Source organism: Macaca nemestrina, chromosome 4 (assembly GCF_043159975.1).
Source record: "Macaca nemestrina isolate mMacNem1 chromosome 4, mMacNem.hap1, whole genome shotgun sequence".
NCBI classification, from domain to species: domain Eukaryota; kingdom Metazoa; phylum Chordata; class Mammalia; order Primates; family Cercopithecidae; genus Macaca; species Macaca nemestrina.
In genome coordinates, this window is record NC_092128.1 from 106,415,572 (window position 1) to 106,442,586 (window position 27,015).

The 27,015-nt window shown below is 35.6% G+C and overlaps 1 protein-coding gene and 1 pseudogene across 3 annotated transcripts in view; one reads left to right on the forward strand and one right to left on the reverse strand.

The window, feature by feature from the left end:
* Window positions 1–27,015, forward strand: part of SEPTIN7 (septin 7) — a 105,551-nt gene that overhangs the window by 29,112 nt on the left and 49,424 nt on the right. Inside the window, exons 1-2 of one of the 3 annotated variants that reach the window (XM_071095037.1) lie at window positions 1,632–1,760; window positions 3,052–3,154. In XM_071095037.1, coding sequence (XP_070951138.1) covers window positions 3,145–3,154 — 10 coding nt within the window. In that variant the 5' untranslated portion in view covers window positions 1,632–1,760; window positions 3,052–3,144. Of the gene's footprint in view, window positions 1–1,631; window positions 1,761–2,272; window positions 2,292–3,051; window positions 3,155–27,015 lie in introns of those variants that run through there. The other 2 variants (XM_071095035.1, XM_071095038.1) reach the window with 2 other exon arrangements.
* On the reverse strand, window positions 17,201–17,814 carry LOC105475865 (gem-associated protein 7-like; annotated as a pseudogene).

Here is a 27,015-nt window from a genome sequence, read left to right on the forward strand (position 1 = left end):
ACAGTAAACAAGATGGGTAAAATGTGTGTTGGATGGTGGCAAGAGCTAAGGAGAAGCATACAGCAAGCAGCAATGTGCTGAGGAGTGGGGTCGTAATTTTAAATAAGGTGATTAGGGCAGGCCTTTTTGAAGGTGACATTTGAGTAATAAAAATAATCTGTGGCTGGGGCTCGGTGACTTACGCCTGTCATCCCAGCACTTTGGGAGGCCAAGGCGGGTGGATCATGAGGTCAGGAGTTCAAGACCAGTCTGGCCAAGATGGTGAAACTCCATCTCTACTAAAAATACAAAAATACAAAAATTAGCCAGGTGTGGTGGCACATGCCTGTAATCCCAGCTAGTTGGGAGGCTGAGGCAGGGAATTGCTTGAACCTGGAAGGCAGAGGTTGCAGTGAGCTGAGATCACACCACTGCCTGCCAGCCTGGGTGACAGTGAAATTCCGTCTCAAAAAAAAAAAACCAAAACTATTCCAAATAAAAAAAGCAACAAGTACAAAAGCCATGAAATGAAAGTATGCAGTGTATGTTTGGGGAATAGTTAGGGATTCAGTGCTGGGGAAAGCGACGTGAGCAAGGGGAGGAAGAGTTGCAGGAGATGAGACCAGAAGTAAGAGTAGAGCCAGATCTTGCTAGACTTTGTTGGCTAGCGGCTTTCAGCATTCGTGCACGTTGGAACTACATGAGGAGCTTTAAAAAATACTCATGGATGGGTCTCACTTGCAGAGATTAATTTAATTGATCTGGAGGTGCAGCTGGGACATTCGGATTTTATAAAAGCTCCCCCACGTGATTCTAAGATGCTGTTAAGGTGGAAAAACACTGTAGACCATTATTGGGACTTCGGCTTTTACTTTTGAGGAGGTTTGGAAGTCATTGGATGGTTTTGTCATGGAATAATTTTGTAATTAACTTTAAAACTGGGGTTTTGTTTATGCTTTTATTTAACTATAAAACTGACTCCAATTGTTTGAAGTGGTTTGTGATATAACTCAGATTTGTCTCAGTATAAAAAGATACACTTTTCACAGTTTGGCCAAGGATTATCTATTTTATTTTCTATACTATTAGTTGCCTTTCAGTTTGCACAGTTCACATTTGTCTCCTCTTTCCATCTGTTTCTGCTTATCATCTTTAGCGTCCTTCCTTTTCCTGTATCTAACTGTCTACATTTCTTTAAATTCTGGACTTCAGTTTAATTAATAGAACTTGAAATACAGCATTGTATAAAAAGATTTTAACCAAAACATTTGCATTTGTCTTATCTGAGCTGTCTTAATCCGGTGACTGACAAAGCAAAGTTGCGTGAAATTAACATTTTTTTTCCTTCTTGTAATTTAAAACTTGGTTCCTGTATACCTTCCTGGAACTTTATACTTTTATATCTTTTCTACCATTTCTGTAAAACCTCAACTGCAGGGTGCAATAATGGACCTTATTTTCTATATCAGCAGGACAGCTGCTGAAAGTGGGTTTAAACTCACTGGCATTATATCCCACACAAAAAGTACTACTTTTTGACATGTTTAGAAAAAAGTCTGCCTTTAATTTCTTTGTAATTTACCTCTAATTTGTTGAGTTACATGTAAGTAACTTTTTTTTCCCCCTGTCTTTTGCTGTGTTTCAATGGATTTGCCTCTCCTGTTTGGACCGAATATGTCATTACAATTCTTGGAATTCTTTGTTTACTGTGCCTCTGTGGATTTCTTCTGTTGGAATCTGGAACACTGGAATGATGGAAATGTGTTCTTTACAAAGTAGCTGTGAGTATACTACATAATTTATACAGAGATTTTTTTCAGTCTCAGTTAAATTTAACTTACAGTTGGATAAAATATGAGCCAAGGAAACCTTAGGTTTAATACATATTTCTAACTCCACTCATAGCAGACTTTCAAATATTTGACTTAAAGATATTAGATTCTGATTAGTCTCTTAATTATTATGTTTACAGTTAGCTCTTCATTTTAATGGGCTTAGTTTTTAAAATTTGGCTTAAGAATTAGTTTTATGAAATAAAAGCCAAAGATTATGGATGGAATGTTTATCTACATGACTAGTAAACATTGTAGACTTCTGTTCTTTGTTAAATCCAAATGTATTGCATTGATGTTTTGATCTCATGAGTGCTTTTTAAATGAGAATTAAACGTGGCAGAAACTTTTAAGAGAATGTGTGCCTCTTTTTGCTATTGTTTTTTATGTTGAGATAAGACTACCTCCAAAGTAAAATTAACCAATAAGACTCTGCTTATTCAGATAGTCTTAACTATGGACAGTATTTCTCACATGTGGGTAAGTCAGAAGTCAGACTTATTTACTACACCAATTTGGAAGTAGATTTCTTTGAATTACTCATGAAACTATTGTTGAGGTCATCTAGGAATAAAAAACCAATAGAAAAAATGAAGTTATAATTTACTTTAAAACTTGGATAAACCTGAAGATAAAGGCAGCAGGATCATGTGAAACCTTGAAGTGACAAAATTGGACCTGGCATAACAGCGTGAATGATACTGTAGCTGGTTGGCACTGATCACAAGAGCCTTCAAGAATTTATTTTTAAAAATTGCTTTAAATTCAACACTTTGATTTCATTTCATGAATAAGAAGACAAATTTCAAGAATCTCATACCTGTGGTAATTAGTGTGATCAAAGGAGATAATTAAAAAGGATTCTTAATATTGTATGAAGGGGATTCGAATTTTTTTGTTGTGAAAAATCCTGTGTTATTTTGCTTTTTTAGTTGGTTGGTCAATCATCTTGTTACTAACTGCTGTCAATTAAAATCTTTGCTCTGAGGCAGGTTTTCTAAATTTTTATTTCATTCCCTTGGATTTTTGTAATTAACCATTATATTGTCAATCAACTCATGCTCAAATAATTTTGTCCATTTAAGAATTGATAGTTTTATTGATAATGCCATGGAATTAGTTTGATTTGCTGTGAATAATAGTATAATTTTCTAAAATAGGTTCATGAAGGGAATTTGAAATGTGTGACAGAATAGTATTGTTGATACATGAATAACTTGGCCCTTTTTGCTTTTGTCAGCAACAGAAGAACCTTGAAGGCTATGTGGGATTTGCCAATCTCCCAAATCAAGTATACAGAAAATCAGTGAAGAGAGGTTTTGAATTCACGCTTATGGTAGTGGGTAAGATATGATTCCTTATTAAAATGGAACTTTGGTTTAAGTTTTAAACCGTTAGTCAACTCTGAATGAATTTAAGAAAATACTAGTACAGATATCTATAGTGATCATATCTTTGTTATATTTTCTCTTCGGTGCATACATTTTAAAATTTAACTCTGTAGCATAATGGAATTTATGTCGTCTTGCCTCTTTTTTAAAGGTAGAAACTAAAAGTTGAGAAATGGTGGGTGATAGTGTTGGAGTGAAACTCTAGAGAAGTTATCTTCAATTGGTAGTGCTACAAAAGAAAATAGCATCTGGTGGTTATTACTCCCGGATAGTTTTGTTTTCTGGTTTATGTGCTATAGTGGAGTATCATGTAAGCATTTAACTTAATGTGCTCTGAATTTTGAAAAGTAAGGTAGGATAGAGGATCATAATAATGTAGTTGATTACCCTTGGAATTCATTAATTGAATGTAAGCACTGGAATGAGTAAAATATGACTCTCCTCATCCTCTAATTCAGTTTCAGTTTTCTTTTGTGTTTCATTCCACGAACACCTTACCCTGCCTGTATAGTCCATTTGAAAATACTGTTCAGGATAATTTTGACTGTAGGTTGGTAACATCATTATTATATATGAAGAAACATACTGTGCCTTTCCCATCTGTAAGATTAGTCATCTTCAATGACAATCTTATTCTTAAATGACTACACAGTATTTTCACCTCATATAGGCTGACTTTAGAACCCAAGTTATGAATATTGTATAGTGTAACTTTGTTGTATTTCTCTTATTTGTTTTAAGAAGGTGAATTGCAGGTTAGTGGATTAGCTATCCTTAACAAAGAAAATTGAGTTGATGCTAGACTTTTTAGGTAGTATACACTTTTGTTAATTATATTTCAACTCTAATATTTTGATGCTGAATTAGGTTAATTGAACTAGCTGTGAAATACTCCTTTATTGGGAGGTAGAATATTTTATGTACTGACCGCAATATTTTACCTGTTGGTAAGTTTTTGGCTCTTTGGAAGTTGTATACATTGTAAGAGTCCACAGTTAAAACATGGTACAAAATTTGCAAATTTGATACTTTATAGCATTGGTTACCTTGTCTATGTATCTCTTGTTGAGTAGAAGTGTAGTATATCTAGCTTGCAAACTGCTGCTGTGGAATAGAGGTCGGTCTAGATAGAGGGATAAAATAATGCAGCGCATACCTTTTCTTCAGCAGGTTGGTAACATCATCATTATATGAGAAACACTGTCTCTTACCTCTACATGTGTAATATTAATAATCTTAAGTGACAAACTGTAGACAAATAGAATTTTTTCACTTATGAGAAAATCTCCTAGGTCCATTAGGAGAACTGTAACAATTTAAAAAATTTTCCTTTGACATTAGAATTTTAGTTTAAAGAATAACTTTTCTAATCGTACTTAGTAGGATAATGTCTGGTGATCAAGGCCAGAGAGTTGATTTAAAATCTCTGTGGCATTTTTCCAAATGAAAAAAATCAAATAGTCATCTGATGTTGATTTTTAGAGGAGATATTCAGTCTCTAGATGTATATTACTTATTAGCTTTTCTAATTAATCCCTTTGTGAAATGCAGCTTTTCTTTTTTCTCTTCCTAATGATAAGACGTCAACTGAGGCCAAAAAAAAAAATAGGTGTTAATATCCTTATTTTCAAGTGTTAATATCTTTACTCTGTTTTCCCACTGAGCCTTGAACATTGTTTAATTAACTACATTTGAATAGATATGTTGAGTGCAGGTATTAAATATTTTCATCTATATAGGTGTAGTGCCTAATACGTAGTCACTTACTAAGTATCTAATCACTTAGTATCTAATATGTTGATTTATTTTTCACATTTTAGGCTGACTCTAACAGCATCATTTGCAAATCATAGAAAGCTAAAACCAACCTTGCTTTAATATTCTTGACTTAAAAACTTTCAGCTATTCCTTATGAGCTAAATCATCATTTTTGGGATCTAAACTCAGAATAAATTTGGCTCCCACATTACAACTCTTCGTTTACAACTTACACATTGATATCAACTGAGAATCTGTAACAGATTTTTTTATTGAACTCTTTGTACTTTGTCGGAAAACCTTTAATAATCTTGCTTCATAAGCAATGTTTATTGAGTTCTTGCTTGAGTGACTTATTTGTATCAAAGAAGCATGCTGTGTATTCCCATATTTTCTCTCTTAAAGGAGCTTCTGATTTATATGACAAGATAAACCACATAAAAATGGGGTCAGTAGAATCATACAAAAGTTTAAGGGTATAGAGCCATAGAAATTTAAGGGTATAGGAGAGTTTGCCTTGGTTGGAGATTATTATTGCCTTCTTTTGAAAAGGGAGGCATTAGGACAAATTTTTGAAGGATAGAATTGGGGCCAAGATTGAGGAAGCAGTCCTGTTGGGGGAAATAATAGCCATCGTTTACATAACTTTTTTACGTGTGAGGCAATGTTTTAAGTACTTTATGGACATTATCTACTAACTCACAATTCTTACAACAGCCCTATGAAGTAGATATTGTTATCCCATTTTGGAGATGAAGAAACTGAGGCATAGAGAGATTAGGTTACTTGCCCATGGTTACATTGCTAGCAGATGGCAGAACCAAACCCATTCTACTGCTCAGTTAGTCTGGTGTGTTCTTAACCACCATGCAGAGGCTTATCTGGGGATACTGGGTATAGTGCAGTGTTTATAAGAGTACATCCAATATGCCTTGAACTGAGATGAATTCAGTGAAAGAGAGGATGAATGAGAATGAGAACTAGAGAACTTAAATAGTACAAGTAATTTTTCCTGTTATTCCACTAGAATGAGCGTCTGGCCTAGAGTGGGTGTGAAATGGGGGAGGTGCATTTGCTATTTTCCTAGTCATTACCAGCTTCCACATAGTTTGATAGTGTGAACTTCTCAGTTTGCTGAATGTTATAGTCTAGTGACAACAGGGCACCTAAATACATTGGTCACTTTTTATGTGCTCAAAGAAAGTTACCTATTTTAGTGGAGGAGGAAGATAGGTTGTTAGCTTATATGTAATTGTGCTTTATGGATGAGATAAGGAATTTTTCAAGATTTTTTTCACAGCACACTGACTTTAGGATCTGACCCCTAAGATGTAACTTTATAATTAGAAATAAAGCTGGAAAGGTAGACTAGCCAGGATTTTGGAAACCCTGATTGGCAATTTGATGGGGAGATTAGAATTCTTGATTTTGAATCTTGAAAAATTTAGGCATATCAAATAATGAAGACATGTAGATCTCTATTCATTGAAGTTGTCTAACCTGTTTGGCTTAGAACTTGACTGTCATTAGTGTGCTCCCTAATTAGACTTAACTGTGATAGAGAATAAATTTTTAATTGTAATATCCTGTTTTTGCTAGAATTCTTCAAGGAGGCAGAACTCAGAAGACTGTAGTTTGCTTTATTTAACTTGAAATAGTTTTTAAAACAGGTGGTATTAAACCTATTATTCTGAATCTTAGGAAGATAGAATCCAAAATTCAGTCATTTCTGTAATCTTGAACTTTGCAAAATTTTTGTGATTACAGAATTTTAAAAATTTAATGATATGTCAATAATGTGTTTGACCTATGCTATATGTCTTTTAGTGGCAGGTTGGCATTTCCATTTTTTTTTCCAGCGGGAGAGAGCTTAGAACATGTTGGCTTAGCCATTTTTTGGGATTCAGAGTTTATCATAATTTTTTTTTTGTATATGCCTTATCAGAGAAAGTTTACGAGTTATTTAGTTAGCGATAGGATATACGATGACTATCCTAGTTGTCATTTTCCTCCACTACCTGTTGATGTTTGAGTTGATAGAATAACATTTATATCAGTTTATCAGTTATTTGAAAAAATGGAAAGATAATATTGACTCAAAATTTTGTATCTAGGCTGTTGAGTATTTTGTGGTATTTTTAAGATATGTTAGCTCCTTGAAATGCTTTGAGTTATGATTTTAAGGTTTTTCCTTGAGCTCCGTATTTTTATTTTGCTTTTATTAATAGAAGTAACTTAACCGATAATGACTTCACAACATTGGGAATATCATAAAATCCATTGATTTATACACTTTAAAATGGTGAATTTTATCTTAGAAAAAGTAATTCAAAGAGAAAGTTTAGAAGAAAAAAAATCACGTAATTCCACATGTCCACTATTTTAATTTTGTACATTCCTTCTAGCTGTTAAATCTGAATATTTTTAAAGCACTTAAAAATGAAGTTAATATATTTCATTGCAGAAATTGGAAAATGCAGAAGAGCAAAACGAAAATAAATATTGTCATCTGTCATCTATTGATCATAACTCTTAAGTATAGAAACATTTAGTATTCTTATGTGTATCTGTAATGTTCTATGATTGCCTTTTAAATGTGCATTAAATTGTGATTATCTTGTGATATCTTAACGTTCTTTCATAACCTATCTATTGGTCAAATTGTAGACTTTAATGGCCTGTACAGGTTGGCTATATCATTCTTGGTTGTATTGTCAGGATAGTTAAAATTGTTAGCTAGTATTAATACTATAATAACATGGTTATAGTTATACTTTTGCTTGAATTTTTAGTTATTTTCTTAGAATAATAAAGCTTTGGAAGTTTGAATTGCTGTGTTAAGATTGATACATTGTTTTAAGGGTTTTGATACATAATACCAAATTGCTCTAAAACAGGATGTGTACCATTTTGCACGCTCATCAAGTGTTGACAGCACCATTTTCCCTGAATACTGCCAACACTGGATATTAATCTGATTCCTGAAACGTGGTATCTTATTTTCATCTGTATTTTATTGTTGCTAGTTATTTGATTTATTTATTTTTCGAGATGGAGTCTTGCTCTGTTGTCTAGGCTGGAATGTGGTGGTGCAATCTCAGCTCACTGCAACCTCCACCTCCCAGGTTCAGGCAGTTTTCCTGCTTCAGCCTCCCTGGGACTACAGGTGTGCACCACCACCCTCAGCTAATTTTATATTTTTAATAGAGATAGGGTTTCACCGTCTTGGCCAGGCTGGTGTCGAACTCCTGACCTCAGGTGATCCACTCACCTTGGCCTCCCAAAGTGATGGGATTACAGGTGTGAGCCACCGTGGCTGGCCATTGCCAGTTATTTTTTATGTTTATTTACCTTTGATATTCTTTTATAAATGGTGTGTTCCAGTTTATTTTTAAAAACTTTTTTTTTCTTAAGTTTAGGTAGGTAGGTACTCTGAGGGCATTATTATTTTGTTGTTGTTGGTAGGCATTGACATTTTTTTCCAGAATTTTTTGTGTGTTGTGTTTTCTATTAGCTTGATTTTTATATTATCCAAACTTCCTTCCTTCCTTCCTTCCTTCCTTCCTTCCTTCCTTCCTTCCTTCCTCCTTCCTTCCTTCCTTCCTTCCTTCCCTCCCTCCCTCCCTCCCTCCCTCCCTCCCTCCCTCCCTCCCCTCCCTCCCTCCCTCCCTCCCTCCCTCCCTCCCTCCCTCCCTCCCTCCTTCCTTCCTTCCTTCCTTCCTTCCTTCCTTCCTTCCTTCCTTCCTTCCTTCCTTCCTTCCTTCCTTCCTTTCCTCCCTCCTTCCCTCCCTCCCTCCCTCCCACCCACCCACCTACCAATCTACCTACCTACAGGATCTCACTTTGTCACCCAGGCACAATCTTGGCTCACTGCAGTCTCTGCCTCCTGGGTTCAAGTCCTCCTCCCCCCTCAGCCTCCCAAGTAGCTGAGACTACAGTTGTGTGCCACCGTGCCCAGCTAATTTTTTGTTTTTGTATTTTTTTTGTAGAGATGATGTTTCGCCATGTTGCCCGTGGCTGGTCTCGAACTCCTGGGCTCAAGCGATCCATCTGCCTTGGCCTCCCAGAGTGCTAGGATTACAGGTGTGAGCCATTATGTCTGACCTCAGTCTTTTTCTTTATGGTTTTCTTAATGTCTTCTTGCTTGATTCAAGGTTATTAGAAGTTCTACTACATATTAAGTATATTGAGTATACAGACTAAGTGACTAATTAAAGACTAACTTTAATTAATTTTTTATTTTGAAATCTTAAGTCCATATGTTTTTTTTGATCTGAGTTGTGAGGCAGGAATCTGATGTTTATTTTTCAAATGGTTAAGTAGCCCTACCAAAACCGTTTGTTACAAGCTTAATTTTTTAAAGTGTATATGCTTGGTATGTTCTCTTTCTTACCCTTTGGTTTAGTTCATTGATCTTCCCATATAAATACTACATTCTTGGAGTTATAAATTTACAGCAATTATGTAGTGTTTATTTATGTAGGAAGATTACCAGAGTTTATGTTAATTTAGGGAGATAAGCAAACAGTAAGTCAAATGATTACAAATTGTGCTATTTTCTGGAAAGAAATAAATATGGTGAGACTTATTTGGAGTCATCAAGGAGGACCTGCCTTTTTGAAAAGGATATTTTTTCATGCTAATTCCTGAATTACATGACAGTTAGGGAATACTAAAAAGAAAAAAAAAACTAAAGGAAAATAAAGACTTAGCAGCAAGAGATGATAATCATTAATATATGCTGTGTTTATCCTCCATATTTTACTTTTGACAACTGCATAATGTTTCCAGCTGTGGCTATCTGATATTTTGCCATTACTTTGTCATTTGACATTTGAATGATTTGTTTTGTTTGATCTCATAATGCTTCAATAAAAATTTTACAGAATGGGAATTTTGGTCAACATTTTAATGATAATGCTTAATGACTATATGTGTAGTCTAATCTGAGACTGAATATACTATAAATTTTGTATGTTATGTTATGTTATGTTATGTTATGTTATGTTATGTTATGTTATGTTATTTTTGAGACGAAGTCTTGCTCTGTCGACCAGACTGGAGTGCAGGGTGCTGTCTCGGCTCACTGCAACCTCCGCCTCCCGGTTCAAGCAGTTCTCTGCCGCATCCTCCCCAGTAGCTGGGATTACAGGTGCCTGCTACCACGCTCAGCTAATTTTTGTATTTTTAGTAGAGATGGGGTTTCACCATCTTGGCCAGTCTGGTCGTGAACTCCTGACCTTGTGATCCACTCGCCTCAGCCTCCCAAAGTGCTGGGATTACAGGCGCGAGCCACTGTGCCTGACCTGTAATTTATTTTTTTTACTGATGAACAACACTAGGTTTGTTTTTACCCCTACCCTTGTTACAAATAGCATGACAATGAAGATCTTTAAACAGAGTTTTGTTATATGTATGTTGGCAGACAGAGGGCAGTATCATTATTATTTATTTGTTAATAATTCCTGAAGTAGGATTATTAGATCAAAGTATTTGAACATTTTGTGGCTCTTGGCACATACTGGCAAATTGTTCTTTTCCTTTCTTTCCCTTTTCCCTTTTCCTTTTCCTTTTCTCCCCTTCCCCCTCTCCCTCCCCACTTCCATCTTCCTACTTACCCCTCTCTCCTTCCTCCCTCCTCCTCCTTCCTCCTCCCGCCTTCCCCTTCCCCTTCCCCTTCCATTTTCTTCTTTTGTTTCTGAAACAAGGTCTTGTTCTGGTGCCTAAGCTGGAGCCCAGTGGTGCAGAGCTCACTGCAGCCTTGAGCCCCTGGGCTCAGGTGATCGTCCCACCTCAGCCTCCCTAGTACCTGGGACCACAGGCACACACCGCTATGCCCAACTAATTAAAAAAAAAAAAAATTTGTTTTGTAGAGATGGGGTCTCACTGTGTTGCCCAGGCTAACCTTGAACTCCTGGCCTAAAGCAGTCCTCTCTCCTTGGCTTCCTAAAGTGCTGGGATTACAGGTGTGAGCCATCATGCCTGGCCAGCAAAATTGTTTTTTAAAAGTTTGTTCTACTAAAGATTATATATTAAGAAAAAAGGAAATTTTTTTTTTTCTGAATTTGAAGAGATTTATGGTATATTTGAAGGCTAGGCTATTCATTCCATGGATGTTATGACTGTTTTAGATGCTTGAGAGAGATTTTAAAGGTACATGAATACACTATAATAGTAGAGGAGGAAAATAATATACACATAACTATACCATGAATCATAATGTGTTAAGTGGCATAAGAAATGTGTAAACCAAATGCTATGGAAATTTAGAGAAAGGGGACTTTACGGCTAAAAAGCATGCCATTATCTTAATCATTTACTAATTCATGAGAAAAAAATGGTACTTTTTTTTCAGTAATTTGTATATTCATGTTTTGTTCGCTTAATTCTTAATTTGAATTAATGGCTTAAATCCAGTGTCTTAATCATGGAACAGTGTAATTAGGAAAAAATACTTGTAAAATCAGTCTTACAGATTGTAGTCTATTAGCTGGGTGTAGTGGTGTGCACCTGTAATCCTAACTACTCAGGAGGCTGAGGCAGGAGAATTGCTTGAACCCGGGAGGCAGGGGTTGCAGTGAGCTGAGATCACACCACTACACTTCAGCCTGGGCAACAGAATGACTGAGATTCTTTTTCAAACGTAAAAAAAAAAAAAAAAAAAAAAAAAAAAAAAATTAGTTCTGTAACAAGAGCAGTATCTGGATTGATATGTGTAAGAAATGTAATCGTGATAATATCCCAGTTTTATTTGGCAGTCTTTAAAAAAGTCATCAGTGTGATTTTAAAAATATATATTAGCAAGTCACTGAATTATAATTCTTAATCTGTTTTTGCTTCTCATACATATACTATCCTAATATGGTCTTTGAAAATGATATAGGAAACTCCAGTGTTGAAAAACACAGCTATCTTTTCTTTTGACAGACCGAGAAGCCTAAGATAAACTTCATAGTATATAGGCTAAATTAGTAAAGAGAGGTAAGGATGGTCATGTTTGTCAGAGACCTAGAGAAACTGTTCTCTTGGTTATGAATACACTCAAGATTGATTGGATAAATGGACTGAAGTAAAAATGTTATCACATTTGTTAATTTTAATTAGCCAGATGTTGGGACAGAAATGTGAAGGCTGCATAGTCTGTCAGTATTTTAAAAGAACTCAGTACTGAATGGAAGGCAAGGGCATGAAGGGAGCACATGTTAATGCAACTTCTTTACAGGTGGAAATGTAATTCTCACATAGGAGACTCCTTTAGTATGTAGTTTTCATCTTGGCAAGGAAGACTGCTCTTTCTTTCTCCATAATGGGTAGTTTCTAAATCTTTCCTAGACTAGGTCATGGAGGCCAAATACTATTGTGGGTCAAGGGGGTCCATCCTTTTCTTAGGTGACTGTATCACATATGTCTGAAATATAATTTTAAATATGAGATAATAATAACACCTCCTGCCTAGCTATGACTGCAGTCTAGCACCAAAGGAGGTCAGAATTTCCCCCTTTATATTTAGTTCATCTTTCTGTTGAAAGCATTTGTAGATTGAATGGTTTTTATATTATGAATCAGGTTTATTCTCTCCCAAGGTGGGGAGTTTTCAAGTGTTACATTTCTTAATACGCAGCAGGTGGATTTTGTCTGAAAGATAGTTTTATGCCAGGATATTGTACTTGTTTCACTATTGAACTACAGAACCTTAGAATTATTTTAAAGATTGGGAAGGTATGACCTGTCTGCCATGAAAGACCTTTGTACTGGTAAATTTGCCATCCTTGTTAATTTTACTCAAACTTTGTTTTTGGAAAAAAAAAAAAAAAACCCAAAAAAACCCGCATTTTAAGTAATAATTTTCATGTATTTATATCTAGGTCTTGAGGTTTTTTTGGTCTGTTTTACTATATTGGAGTATATAGCCATTTAAAGCAGTGGCTAAGGTGCTGAAGTCTGTGGATCAAATTTTATTAGGGAAGGGGGATGCTGAATGGGTTCACTGACTTGCCAAACTTTCTGAAATATAATTGAGATTTTTATCATGTCTTTATATTCTGGAGACATTGCATATTTAGAATCTCAAAGAGGTTATCTACCTAAAATATTGAAAATTATAGGTACAAAGTATTTTATATAATTAGAAGTGTACGTCATTATTTACTGCACATGATTACTGTGCTGAAAATAATGTGTTGATTTTAAATTTTGAAACAATTCTAAACCAAAGTTACAAGTACAGTACATAAGTTTTTTCCTAGGATATTTGAGATGGATGCTCCTCTTTTGTCCCCCTACTTTAGTATATTTCTCTTCCTCAAAGATATTCTCCTATATAGCCATAATATACCATCAAAATCAGAAAGTAACAAGTGTATGTTATACACAGACACATACGTTTATATATATTTATGTGTGTGTATGTATTGAAAATTGTAAGTGCACACTTACATCTCCACTTTCATTCCATCACTCTAAGGGTCCTAATTTTCATCTCTCCCATATTTGTATTTTCTTTCTGATGGTGAAATACCGTTATCCTCCATATATGTACTTATTTGATCAATCCCCCTGGAATTAATCCATCACCTCCTTCAGGTTCTTCCCTTTCTTCTCTGAAAAATACTAGGGAAGAACCCGAGGGAGGTAATGGATTAGTTAATTGCAGGAGGAATTAGTGTAATTAAGGGGGATGCAGTGGCCCTGCTTACCTCTCTTGTGCTGTGATGTCTTACGCCAGGCCATTCTTCTCATGTGGATGCCCCTCAACCTATTTAACTCAGACATCTCATGCTAGTCCATTCTTCTCATGCTCTGTTAGAAACTTTTCCTCATTCTGTAGGCTCTAATACCCTAATACCCTGTTCTGGGCCACTGTAGTTTTCTCTCCAGCATGGACATCTACCTCTTTCAGTCTCATGTAATGACTTTTGGACTGAATTTTTAGGAAGAAATGTGGAAAAGAAAGAGCTGAAGTAATTTTGTAGTGTTTAAGGCCAATATTTAACTGTGTTACAGAATTGGTATGTGAATAGAATCATTTTTTTGATGCCTAAAAATAGAGAAAAATTAGCAAAATTGTAATTTTGGACTGCCATAGTAATGGAGATAAAAAGCTCTGGTAAAATTTAGCTTGGAAATTAAAATTATCTGCAAATGCATACAAGTGTTGCAGAGTTATAATATTTACATGTATTTTGATAAACTAAATAGGATGTCCCCCAAATTTACTAACAGTTCAAATAAATAGGTTCCTATTTAGAAGCAAGAAAGTTTTAGACTTTGGGGCTTCTGTTTCTTGTACTGTCCAGAACTCTTAAGTAAGCAGATGATAAATACAAGGTAATTATGCATATCAAAGAATCAAATGTGAAGATTTGCAGTTCATTCTTAACTAACTCAAGTGTTTAATGATAGAAGGCTATAAATTGTTTATTATGTTACAGATGGAAATAATTACAACAATAACATAAAGGATGAGCTCTTCCATAGCATGCTTGTCCTGGTTCAGAGGGTAAATTTTAATTGAATGATTAGTAATTAAGTTTATGAACATCAGCAGTGTGAGTGCTAAGAACTACTGATCAAGCGGATGACATGAAAATGAAAATGATTACTTCTACCCACAAAGGAATTTCCAGGGAAATCCAGACTACTAATTACATTTAATTAAATAAATGGTATAGTAATGTACATTTAAAGTGCCATGTAGTCAGTTTTTATTTGGATTTATGTGGTAACTTTATCAGTCTGATAGGATCGATTAGAATCTTGAGACTAGTAACTCACTGTTGTGTTTAAATTTGGAATTTACAATTTATTTTGGCAATTTTGTAAAATTTTATTCATGTTTTTGATTTAACGTTTTTGTCACACCATGAAAATAAGCCTCTGTATTTAAACTAACTTTATATCTACAGTATAATAGTGCAGCAACTGTTACACTGAAAAGAATATCATACTTAGTCTAGTTGAAAACTTCAATTTCTGTCACAGACAAGCTGTATGACTGTGGACAGATCACTTTGAATCTCACTTTCCTTTTCACAACAAATATTTACTAGTCTTTTTATTTTTATTTTTTGGAGACGGAGTCTCACTCTGTTGCCCAGGCTAGAGTGCAATGGAGTGATCTCGGCTCACTGCAACCTCCGCTCCCCTGGGTTCAAGCAGTCTTCTCCTGCCTAAGCCTCCCAAGTAGCTGGGACTACAGGCGTACACCACCACACCAGGCTAATTTTTGTATTTTTGGTAGAGACAGGGTTTCACCATGTTGGCCAGGCTGATTTCCAACTCCTGACTACAAGTGATCCACTCACCTTAGCTGGGATTACAGGTATGAGCCATTGCTCCAAACCTTACCTAGTCTTTTATAATCCAAGCATTGTGTTGTGATTACAAAAAGTAAAGGAAGGCCAGGCTCATTCATGTGTGTAATCCCAGCACTTTGCAAGGCCCAGGCAGGAGGATTGCTTGAGCCTAGGAGTTCGAGACAAGCCTGGGCAATAGAGTGAGACCCATTTCTAAAAAGAAATATGAAAAATAAAAATAAAAGAGCTGTGGTAGGGTTCCTTAAGAACCTGTGGGTGTGGGATGGTGGTAGAGTGGAGATACTTACACAGGAACGCTGTGTACTGTGAGTGATTACCCCACCTCACAGAGGGCTTCAGATAATTGTGTATATGAATGTACTTAGTCTATATATTATATATGTAAAATGCCTAGCAAATCAGTAAATTGTTTAAATGTTAATTTTAAACATATTTTTATTCGTGCATTTTTATGAGTGAGTTTTAAGATCCAAAACAAGGAATGAAGAAAAGGGAAAGCAGGGATGGTAGACAATGATATGCAATTAATAAGCTAAATATTTGATTAATCCTTAGTTTGGACTTCTGTTTTGGTTGAACATTTTTGATTATAAGCATTCGGGGCAGATGTGTGCTCTTTGTAATTCAGTATAGATTGCTGGGCAAAGCTCTTTTCTGGTAAGAGTCAGTTTTAAAAGATGGTTGAGAATTTATTCTTTTCCTTCTTTAAACATGGTTTAGCTGAGTAGCTTGGATTCTTAAAAACACAATATGACTTTTTACCTGTTATTCTGTGTAGGTTAATGTCATGCTCAAGTTTTTTATGTGACATGACTATTTAGTCTGAAGGGTGCACATGTTTTATAGTTGCTGAATATTAATGCTACTCCTTGCAAACCTTTTGAGTATCTTGTTTTCCCTTGACTGTGTCAGATATTTAATGTCAGCGATAGAATCTTAGGACTTGATTTTATTAAAAGTTAATAAACTTTAAAAACAGTTTTACTTTGAGATTTTGAGCCTGATTTTATATATGTGGATGTTTGCCTTTGTTGTTGAATCAACATGAATTATATATTTGTTTGAAATGTGGTTGGATATTTAGGTAACTACTGTTTTTTGATGTAACAGATATTCAGATATATGGCTTGAAATATTTTTCCTATAAAAACTAAGACTTATTACAAATTTTTTTTTATTAGAAAATAATATGAAGAAGTATATGGCATTTTAAGAGAGAGGACATCACCACTGTTAAATTTTGTTATATTTTCTGCGTCTTAGGCATAGCTGTAATACCTTATTTACTTTGTATACTTTCTTCATCTCATGCTATGGCAAGCATTTCTCTATGTCAGATTTTTAAAAGCTAATTTTTAATGGCTGAATAATATTTGTATAGGTGTATCATAATACGCTTAGCCTACCTCCCATCATTGGACCTGGAAGGTCTCCCTCTGCCACCACACTCACACACTTTTTTTATTGTTAAAATATTATTGCAGTGTTTTTCTCTGTGTGTTTCATTCCCAGAAGTAGATGGCATGGTAAAGGATGTTAACTGAAAATGTCATACCAACTAATACAGTTTCGATAGGTGTGTGAATACTCGTATGTATTTCATCCTTGCCAATATTGAGTGGAAATCTCTTTTCCTGGAGTAGTTGGTTCTTTAGCAGGAGGGAAGCATTTGGGAGTATCTTCAGGGTGGCTGAACTTTGCAACCTCTTCAATAAATAACTTACCACTCTGTAATTTGCCCACCTGTATTACCCCACCCTCAAGCCGCAGACTTTAGGAAATGACATCAGGCCTATATCTAGAGAGTTCAGAGTTCTGTGAGGTACAGCATTCCTTCCAACGGGACCTAAAATTCCTAGAGTTGCAGAATTTTACTGATAAGACAAAGGAGGTCTCAGGAGTCCAGAGTTGCTTGGGGCTTGGCTCAGAATTCCAAGGAGGCCCATAACTCCATGAGGCCCAGAGTTCCTGGCTGGGGAACATTGGGAGGCCTGGGATACTGTGGCTTACACTCAAGCAGAAAGGTGAACACAGATCTTTATTAGCAAACACCAAATTTGACATTTAAAAGAGATTTCTGAGCAGCTGTGGACCTCGCCAAGACCATACAGATTCCATTGACTATTCCTGTACCTGTGCTCCAGCTGCGCAGGCTTGAAGGTTTGTGAAATAATGTCAGTACATTAGAGCAGCACCTCTGCACACCTATGGGAGTCTGCAGCTGTGACACATAGAAGTTGGCCATGTCCAGATTGGTGGCTCCGAAGTGGGCAGCCATGTGCACACAGTTGTGTAATGTGAAGCTCACCTGTCGACACACGGTAGCCAGCATGTTGCAGAGGTAACACTCCCGAAGGGCAGCTGGAGCCCACTGCTCCTGGGATTCCTGCAATTCTTGAACTATGGGACACTGTTGGATTTCAGGAACCTCTCACTTCAAGGGCCCCAGCGTCCATCAGGGGCAGTGCCATGACTGAAGCCATCAGGGCCCCAGGGTAACTGGAGCACAGGCACAGGAATAGTCAGTGGAGTCTGCATTGTATTGGTGAGGTCTGCAGCTGCTCAGAAATCTCTTTTAAATGTCAGATTTGGTATTTGCTAATTTGGTATTAGACAAAGGTTTTACATTTTAATTTACCTTTGATTATTTATTTGAAATTTAAAAAAAAGTACTGTTCTTTATTCTGAAATTTTGTACTTGCAAAATACATTTTGCAAATTGAAAATAAATGAGTATTTATTTTTAAGAAATATCAGTGAGATATAATTCACATAATCACGGTATGATTCATATACTTCATCCCTGGTCCTTAGGGGATATGTTTTTGTATATGAGATTTATAAAAAGTAAGAACTTAAAAGAATCTATAGGTTATCTAATTCAAATAGTTAAAAACTACCCACTTCTGCTTTGAAAGCCACTTCTTAGAACCACTGTGTAGAACATGCTACCTGATCAAGAATAAATCAACACCTTGCTTCCCGTCTTCTATCCATTAGATAGCCAGGTAAAATAAAATCTCTTTTCCTGATATTTCTCCTTTACTTACACTCTAGCGTGCCCCGTGGCCAGCTATAAGTTGCCCTCTACTTTTGTAGAGCCCTTTGCTATGTTTCTGCAGAATCTACTTTTTCTGATTCATGTAATTCAAAACTAGCTCTATTTTCTTCCAAATTAAAACTCTTTCTTAATTAAGGCTGGCCCAAAATAGAAATTAGAGGGAAAGTCTGATTCCAGGATGTGAAAGACTAATAGTATTCACAAGAATACTTGAATTTTTTTTTTTTTTTTTTTTTTTTTTTTTTTTTTTTGAGACAGAGTCTCGCTCTGTTGCCCAGGCTGGAGTGCAGTGGCGCGATCTCGGCTTACTGCTAGTTCCGTCTTCTGGGTTCACGCCATTCTCCTGCCTCAGTAGCTGGGACCACAGGCACCTGCCACCATGCCCGGCTTATTTTTTATTTTCAGTAGAGATGGGGTTTCACCGTATTAGCCAGGATGGTGTCAATCTCCTGACCTCGTGATCTCATTTTTTTTTTTGAGACGGAGTCTCGCTCTGTCACCCAGGTTGGAGTGCAGTGGCCGGATCTCAGCTCACTGCAAGCTCCGCCTCCCGGGTTTGCTTCATTCTCCTGCCTCAGCCTCCCAAGTAGCTGGGACTACAGGCGCCTGCCACCTCGCCCAGCTAGATTTTTGTATTTTTTAGTAGAGACGGGGTTTCACCATGTTAGCCAGGATGGTCTCGATCTCCTGACCTCGTGATCTGCCTGTCTCGGCCTCCCAAAGTGCTGGGATTACAGGCTTGAGCCACTGCGCCCGGCCGTTCCACCCATTTTTAAGGAGGAATGTGTATTGAATGATCAATTAGAATTTCAGGTAATGGGAAGAATTTAGAGGAACATTGAGGGACAGCTCATAGACAGTATTTAAACTGTCAATTTCAACTCTTTTCAGTTTAGCAAAAGAACTTACAGAAACTTGGTATATATCTTATGAAAGGTCAGGCAATATCTTTTACTACAAAAATGGGATAATCATTTTCTAAATAATCATGAAGAAAATGTTCTGAGTAGGCAGTAAGGATTTCTCTGGTAACATGATGATTTAAAAATGTAGTTGTCCACTTGAACTGGGTTGTATAAAGAATGCTTCTGTTTCTAAGTATAGCAAGAAAGATCATAACATACCTCGTTGCACCTCCCAGCCTCAGACATGTAGCAAGTGAAAGCTGTTTGAATTGGCAAATGAGGTAATTATTGAGTAGCTGGTTGGAATGTTTGCTACTAACTACACAGCAGAATTGTTAGTTCTTAGTACTGGTGCAATTATAGTAATTAGAATAAGTAAACTTCTTTTAAGATAATTGCAGGGCCACGTTATGTAGAGCCTGTTTAACTTGCCTTTTAGTATTAGCATGGACATCAGTGTGTATGTTAAAAGATATCCTAATAGATTTTGCGGAGATGAAATTGTCTTATAGCAAATTCCAGGTCAACATATGTATGGAATGTATCTAATGTAGTCTAGACCAGTGGCTCCCAGTTTTTTTGGCATCAGGGACTGGTTTTGTGGAAGACAATTTTTCTGCCAGGATGTGTGTGTGTGTGGGAGGGGGGCAGGATGGTTTCAGGATGAAACTGATCATCAGGCATTATATTCTTGTAAGGAGGACACAACCTAGATCCCTCACATGAGCAGTGTACAATAGGGCTTGCATTCCTTTGAGAATCTGATGTTGCCGCTGATCTGACAGGAGGCAGAGCTCTGGCAGTAATGCTCACCACCACTCACCTCCTACTGTGTGGCCTGGTTCCTAACAGGCCACGGACTGGGAGTTGGGGATACCTGGTCTAGATTGTTCTTCACTGATTAAATCTTCACCAGATTAAGTTTATTAAAAAGTAAAACAAAGAATAGCATCCTCCCTTGGCAAAACATCTTGGTGTGGTATCTTTTCTTCATTTTATAGCCAGGTGTAAAGAAAAAATTAAATTTCCCATCCAGTACTTAATTTCTCACCATTTGGCTTCTCTCCTTAACACAAAACTACTTTTATTAAAGGTCAGTAAAAGGCCTTCTGGTTGTCTTTTTCTTTAACTTATTTGGCATTATTGACCATTTTTTCCTTGAAACTTTCTTCCTCACTTTTTGTGATATTGCCTCCTGGTTTACCTGGTTGTGTTGAAGCCTGCTTTATTAGGATCCTTTCCTATGGGCCATCTTTAAATGTTGATTTAATCTGGCATATTGCTGTATGTCATCCTTTATTTACTAGAATTTCTTAATTTTCTTTTTATGGACAGGACGACACGAACATAAGAATTTCTTAATTTCATCTACCTTTCAAATCATTTTGGGAAACTTCTTCAAAGTATTCCTGGAAACACTTGCCTAGATATTTTGGGCTTTGGGTCTAGGATGGAATATGATCATCCATTTCGAAATAGCTCCTGAGATGACACTAATATGTATTTTGGTTAAGAACTATAGTTTGTTGCTGTCTCACCTCTAGTTTTCATTTGAGGTGCTTTTTAAAATGTCAAGCCCTGTGCATTTAATTAATAAAGTAAGTATCTTGATCAAGGTCATATACTTGTATGTTAATGAACTAGGATTTGAATTTGTACAAAATTGATTTCAAAACCCAGTAGAAAAAGAAAGGAAGGAGTTAGAAGAACAAGGTAGAAAAGCTCCACAGTGTGATCACCAGCTCCTCTTGCCTCAACTCTAACATGGTAAAACATTCTGAAAGGACTTAAAGATTCTGTTTCTAAAAATCCTTTGCTTTCTTTTCCATACAATTGCTACAGAATGGTAAAAGTGGCTCCTGGTATCACAGATATCCCAGAAAGTTGAAATGCTTTTTGATATGATACTCCATCTTTCAAAGCCTCATTAAAATGTGACCTCCTTTCCATACTGGTGTGATTCTCAGTTTCCTGAAATTCTGTTGCTTTGGGGTATCTCATTCATGGTTTTGATAAAATTCTGCCTTGTTTGTTCATTGTTTGCATATCTTACCTCTTCTACCATACTAATATTTTTAAGATCAAGGACTACATCTTATCTTTGCATTCCTCATTCATTTATTTGATAAAAATTTAATAATCACTTATAAAGTGTCAGGTACTACTTTAGTCTCAGAAAATCTAGAGATTAATAAGAAATGGATACAAAGTTGAGGTGCTGAGTAAGTCAAAGATAAGCAAGTATCTTTAAAGCAGGACTGCTCAGATTCCTTTATTATGAATACTGGGGGATCCCAATCCCAAAGACCTGAAGAAACCTGATGTTAGCTATTATAAACAAATATTATTGTGACTTTCTTCAAAACCTTATAAACAAATATTTGATGAATGTTTTATTTTTAGGCTTGAAATTTAACATTCTTGAATAGTGATAGAATATATGGCTTTCATGGGCAAGACCTCAAAGATAAGAAGGATATGGGTTATTTTAACCTGCTTATTAGGTTAAAGTACAGGTATTGTATTACTAACTGTAGTTACTCTTGTTTCATAATTTTCATAGAGTAACATCTTAAACTGTAAATATTATATTTTGTTTTAACAAGGACAAAAAATTTAAAATCCAGTTATTTCCCCTTAAACTGCAATAAAATGAGGGAATGATAATGACATTGTTGCAAAACATGTATAATGCATTTCAAAGTCAAAATAAATGTAAAATAGACATTAATTTGGAACATTCAAAAAAGTTTGTTTGGATTTATTAAAATACTAGTTTGAAGAAATATGAAATATTACGGATAGTCTTTTTCTCTTGAGTAATTTTTTTCTTAAGCCAGTATATATATTCTGAACTCTATTATTAAATGTTTTCTAAATAATGCAGAAGTACACTTGGTTTGGGTTGTTTCCACAGATTTTGTGTTTAAGTAGAGTTTGATTTGGTAGGACTGATTATAGTTCTCTACTGTTTTGCATTAATGACACTATTTCCTTCCCTTCAGTAAAGCCAATGAACAAGGATCAATTGTAGTTATAAGTCACTTTGAGATTATTAGACAAGGCTGCTATATTTTGTCTTATAATTATAGGCCATTTGACATTTTGGTGTGGAAGTAAATATTACTCTACTAAATGTGAGTAGAAATTAATGTCCAAACTCAGGCATAGCCTCACTGCTTTCAACATTCCTTTTTATTTATTTTGAGGCCAGTACCCTTTAGTGTCAATAAATTGCCAACCTTACTCTTCTACTTTACTCTCCTGCATCCCTGTTTCAAATGTTTATTCCCTTCTTAAGGCTGTCTACTTCACCTTTGACCCTTATTCTTAGTAGTTGCACTAGGGTCCTTTCTTTTTCTGTGAGAAAACATGAATAGTAATAAAATACATTTCTTTGCAACTACCAATTATTGATATTCACGTGTCCACTGTGCCAAGGTATGAGTCTAATGAGATCACTTATTTCTCACACCAACTCTGTGTTGTAGGTGCTGCTTTTATCTGCATTTCAGAGAGGAGGGTACTGACACACAAAGTATAGGTTTGCCCAAGGTCACAAGGCGAATTTATTGATGGAACCGAGATAAGAGATTTCAAGGAAATTTTAAGCTCTAATGGACTACTATAACCTTTGCCCCTAGACTTTTCCAAAGTTACACAACTACTTTCTTACAATTATTGGTACTTCTGAAAAAAAAAAAAAAAAATGAGATAACTTGGATTAAGGGTATGTGATACTTAAGGAAGCACAGAAAAATTTGGAATACACTTAATTTACACCTTCCCGGTACTTCTTAGGAAAAATTTCCAGGGAAGAATAATAGTATTACCAAACTATTTTCGTATTTGTCAGATGCTATATTTTACTCTGCTACCAAGTAAAAGGACTGCTTACTCGTTACAAAATAGCTTGTTTTTAGAGCTCCCATAGCAATGTCATACAGCCACAATGATTTGAGTAAGGTGACTTTGCTTATGGGAAATAAACTGTATTTTATCAGGCTTATTTGAATGACATTTTGGTAACCTCTGTGTTACGATAATAGAATCATTAAGACAATACGATAATCTACAAATACCTCATTTGTATGAGGTACTTGAGTCAATACAATAACCTACAAATACCTCATTTGTATGAGGTACTTGACTGAGTACTTTAGAAGAATATTCACTGAATCAGTGTTATTCTTGAAAGGACATAGATCTATTATTGTATCTTGTAAAAGGGTCTTTTTTCCCTCTTCCTTAACCTACTAAAGAGGTTATAATTTAGTTTCAGGACAGATGTGGGATTTGATACTGGGGCAGATGTGGGATTTGATACTAGGGGTAGGTAGAAGTACTCAGTCTGACAAGATTAAAGGCTATTGAACTTAGTTTCTCTCTTCTTTCTCTTCTAAATTTTGAATTGCTTTATCCTTTACTTTTCCATGTGAAACTCATTGTGGTTAGTGCAATAAAAGCAGTGGCCCTGGTGCTCAAGCATGTAATCCCGGCCCTTTGAGAGGCCGAGGCGGGAGGATTGCTTGAATCCCGGTGTTTGAGACCAGCCTGGGCAACATAGTGAGACCTCATCTCTTAAAAAAATATTAGCTGGACATGGTGGCATGCACATGTAGTCTCAGCTAGTCGGGAGGCTGAGGTGGGAGAATCACTTGAGCCCAGCAGGCAGAAGTTTGCAGTAAGCCATGATTGTGCCTCTCACTTCAACCTGCGCGACAGAGTGAGACTCTTCTTGGGGAAAAAAAAAAACACTAAGTGGACCAGGACATAGAGGTCAAGAAGCATATTCCTTTCGCCTGCTCAGAGTCTGGGAAGTACAGTATGATAAAGGACATGAGATTTGCCATTCAGATTGAGCTGTAGCTCTGCTACTTGGTAGAGATATTTGTCATTGGCAAGTTACTTTCAGAGATTTTGTTTACTTAGCTGTAAAATTGTGTAAAGAATCTTATGTAGAGTGTTGTAATTATTGAAGTCATTGAATGCATGTAAAGTGCCTAGCTCAGAGTCTTTCTTATAGTTACTGAATAAAAATATTAAGTATTATTGTTAATGAAGATACCGGTAAAATATCACATGTCAAATAACCTGGTTAACCAGATTAGGAAGGTACTTGGGAATTCTGGGACAGAGTCTTTAATGGATAAATGAGAGTGGGTATTTAGAAAGGCAGTAGAACATACTGCCTAGTGTCAAATACTGACATTACCACTTATTAACTGTTTGACACTAGCAAGTTATTTCACTTTTGTTTCTGTTTTTTTCACCTTAAAATGGTAATGATAATGATACAGATTGGGTATCCCTAATCCAAAAATCTGAAATCTCAAATACTCCAAAGTTTGAAACTTTGAGTGCTGACATGATGCTCAAAGGAAATGCTCATTGAACCAGTTTTTGGATTTTGGCTTTTCAGAATAGGGATGCTGAACTGATGAGCAATGCAAATATTCTAAAATTTGAAAAAGCCCCAAATCCAACACGCTTCTGGTCCCAAGCATTTTGAATAAGTGATACACAACCTGTAGCATCTATCTAATGGCGTTATAAAGGTTAACTAAGTCAATGCTTGTAAAATACTGGCACACAGAAGAATTTATAACTTACTGGCTGTCACTGTCATTATTTTTTATGCATAGTAGTATCAGTGCTAGAGGATTTGGGGATTCAAAATTTGAAAAATGCCCCCCCAGGGGACATTTGTCAATGTCTGGAAGCATTTTTGGTTGCCACAGCTGGGGAGGAGGGATGCTAACTGACTTCTAATGGGTAAAGGCCAGGGATGCTGCCAAGCATCCTTGAATTAACAAGACACTTCTCACAATAAAGAATTATCCAATCCAAAATGTCAGTAGTGTCAAGATTGAGAATTCCTGTAGTACAGCTGTCTGGAGCTGTAGTTGCCAGCATCTGCAGTAACCTGTGCCTGATGCCTCCCTCTCATTTACTCTGTAGTCTCTTTACTGGACTTAATACTCATTTTTCTCTTAACTTTTATCCCAGTACTCCCAATCATTATATTTGCAGGTAGGCTGTTCTCAGGCATTCTTCTTGAATTCTTTGTAGCATAACATGTAGATAACATATCAACCCCTTTAAAGAATTAAAAGTTAAAATTAAATATTAATATAATTTATGGTTCTTGTAGAAAAACTGATACACAAAGAAGAAAAATTTAAATGTTTCATAACCTTTCCCATCTAGAAATAAACACTATTAGAAAGTTGGTATATTCCCTGTTATTATTACCTTCCCCTCAGCTTCCCAAAGAAAGAAAAGTTTATAAAATATACATTTTATTTTTAAAAAACTAAATTCTAAAGATATTTAGTAAAAAGCAAGTTTCCTTTTTTCTCCCACCTTCATTTCCAGTCCTGTCTCTAGAGATAAGCATTAAATTGGTGCAAGTGTTTTGGCATTTTTTTATACTTTTATATACACCAGGCATTCCTATGTCAATTTTTTTTTGTGTGTAAACAGTACCATGCTGTAAGTACTGTTCTGTGAATGTTTTTTCCCTATCAGTGAATATACTGTGTGTATATATGTATATATATAATGAATATTCCTGTCAGTATATTCTTAGCAATTATGTGGTATTCTATAATACCTTTATCATGATTTATACAGTCAGCTATTAATGAAGATAGATGTTCATAGTTACACTGCTTAGGTTCCTTGGATTTCTAGGCACACATATAAATGCCTCTGTAATGTACATTTCTGAAAGTGAAATCCTGGGTCAAAAGGCACGTAGATTTAAATTTTGGTAGATTACCAAATTATTCTTCAGAAAATCTGTACCAGTTTACAGTTTCACCAAGAACCATCCTGATGGTTGACTTATTTTCTTAAGGCTTATTTTAAGCATGAGTTTTTCTTCCAAATACTTTAGTCAAATCTCCTAGATGTTTATGTGTAATACTCATTTTGTTTGTATTTGAGTAATTTTCACATAGGAAGAGTTAAGGAGAGATACCTAAGTAGATGGATGGATTGTGTTATTTTTTGTTAATTTTTAATTTCACTACATTCAGAGAATATGATCTGTAGGTTCCAGTATTTATTTTTCTGTGTAGCCTTACATAGAATCAGCTTATTTAGTATTCCATAGGTTTCAAAAATAAGTATTCCATAGGTTTCAAAAAAAAGAAATTTCTGTATGTATATTTGAAAATTAAGCATATTATTTAAATCATTTTTATTTTTTAAGCACTTGATTTATCCATATCCAAAAGACCTATAGTCTTTTAATGTGGAATTTGCTAACTTCCTATTGTTTCCAAGTTTTTGCCTGAAGCATTTTTTAACATTTTGTTGTTATTTATATTCTTACCTCTGTCATACCAGACTTTCATGTGTTTCTAATTTCCTTAAATGAATCACAGAAATAGTACAACTACTTATTGAGCACTTAATGTATACCAGGCACTGTGCTTAGATGTCACATATATTACCTAATTTATTCCTCATAGTTCATACTCTTATACTATTTGATATGTAAGAAAACAGAAAATGCAAGTATCTTGCTCACAATTACATAATTCCATTATATAATTGTGGAATTAATGGAATTATAATAATGGAATTATACAGTATGTATTCTTTTTAGATTAGCTTCTTTTGCTCACCAGTGTACATTGGTCTGTGTCTTTTCATGGCTTGGTAGCTAATTTCTTTTTGGTGCTGAGTGATACTCCATTTTCTGGATGTACCATAGTGTATTTATCTATTCAACTACCGAAGGACATTGTGGTTGCTTCCACG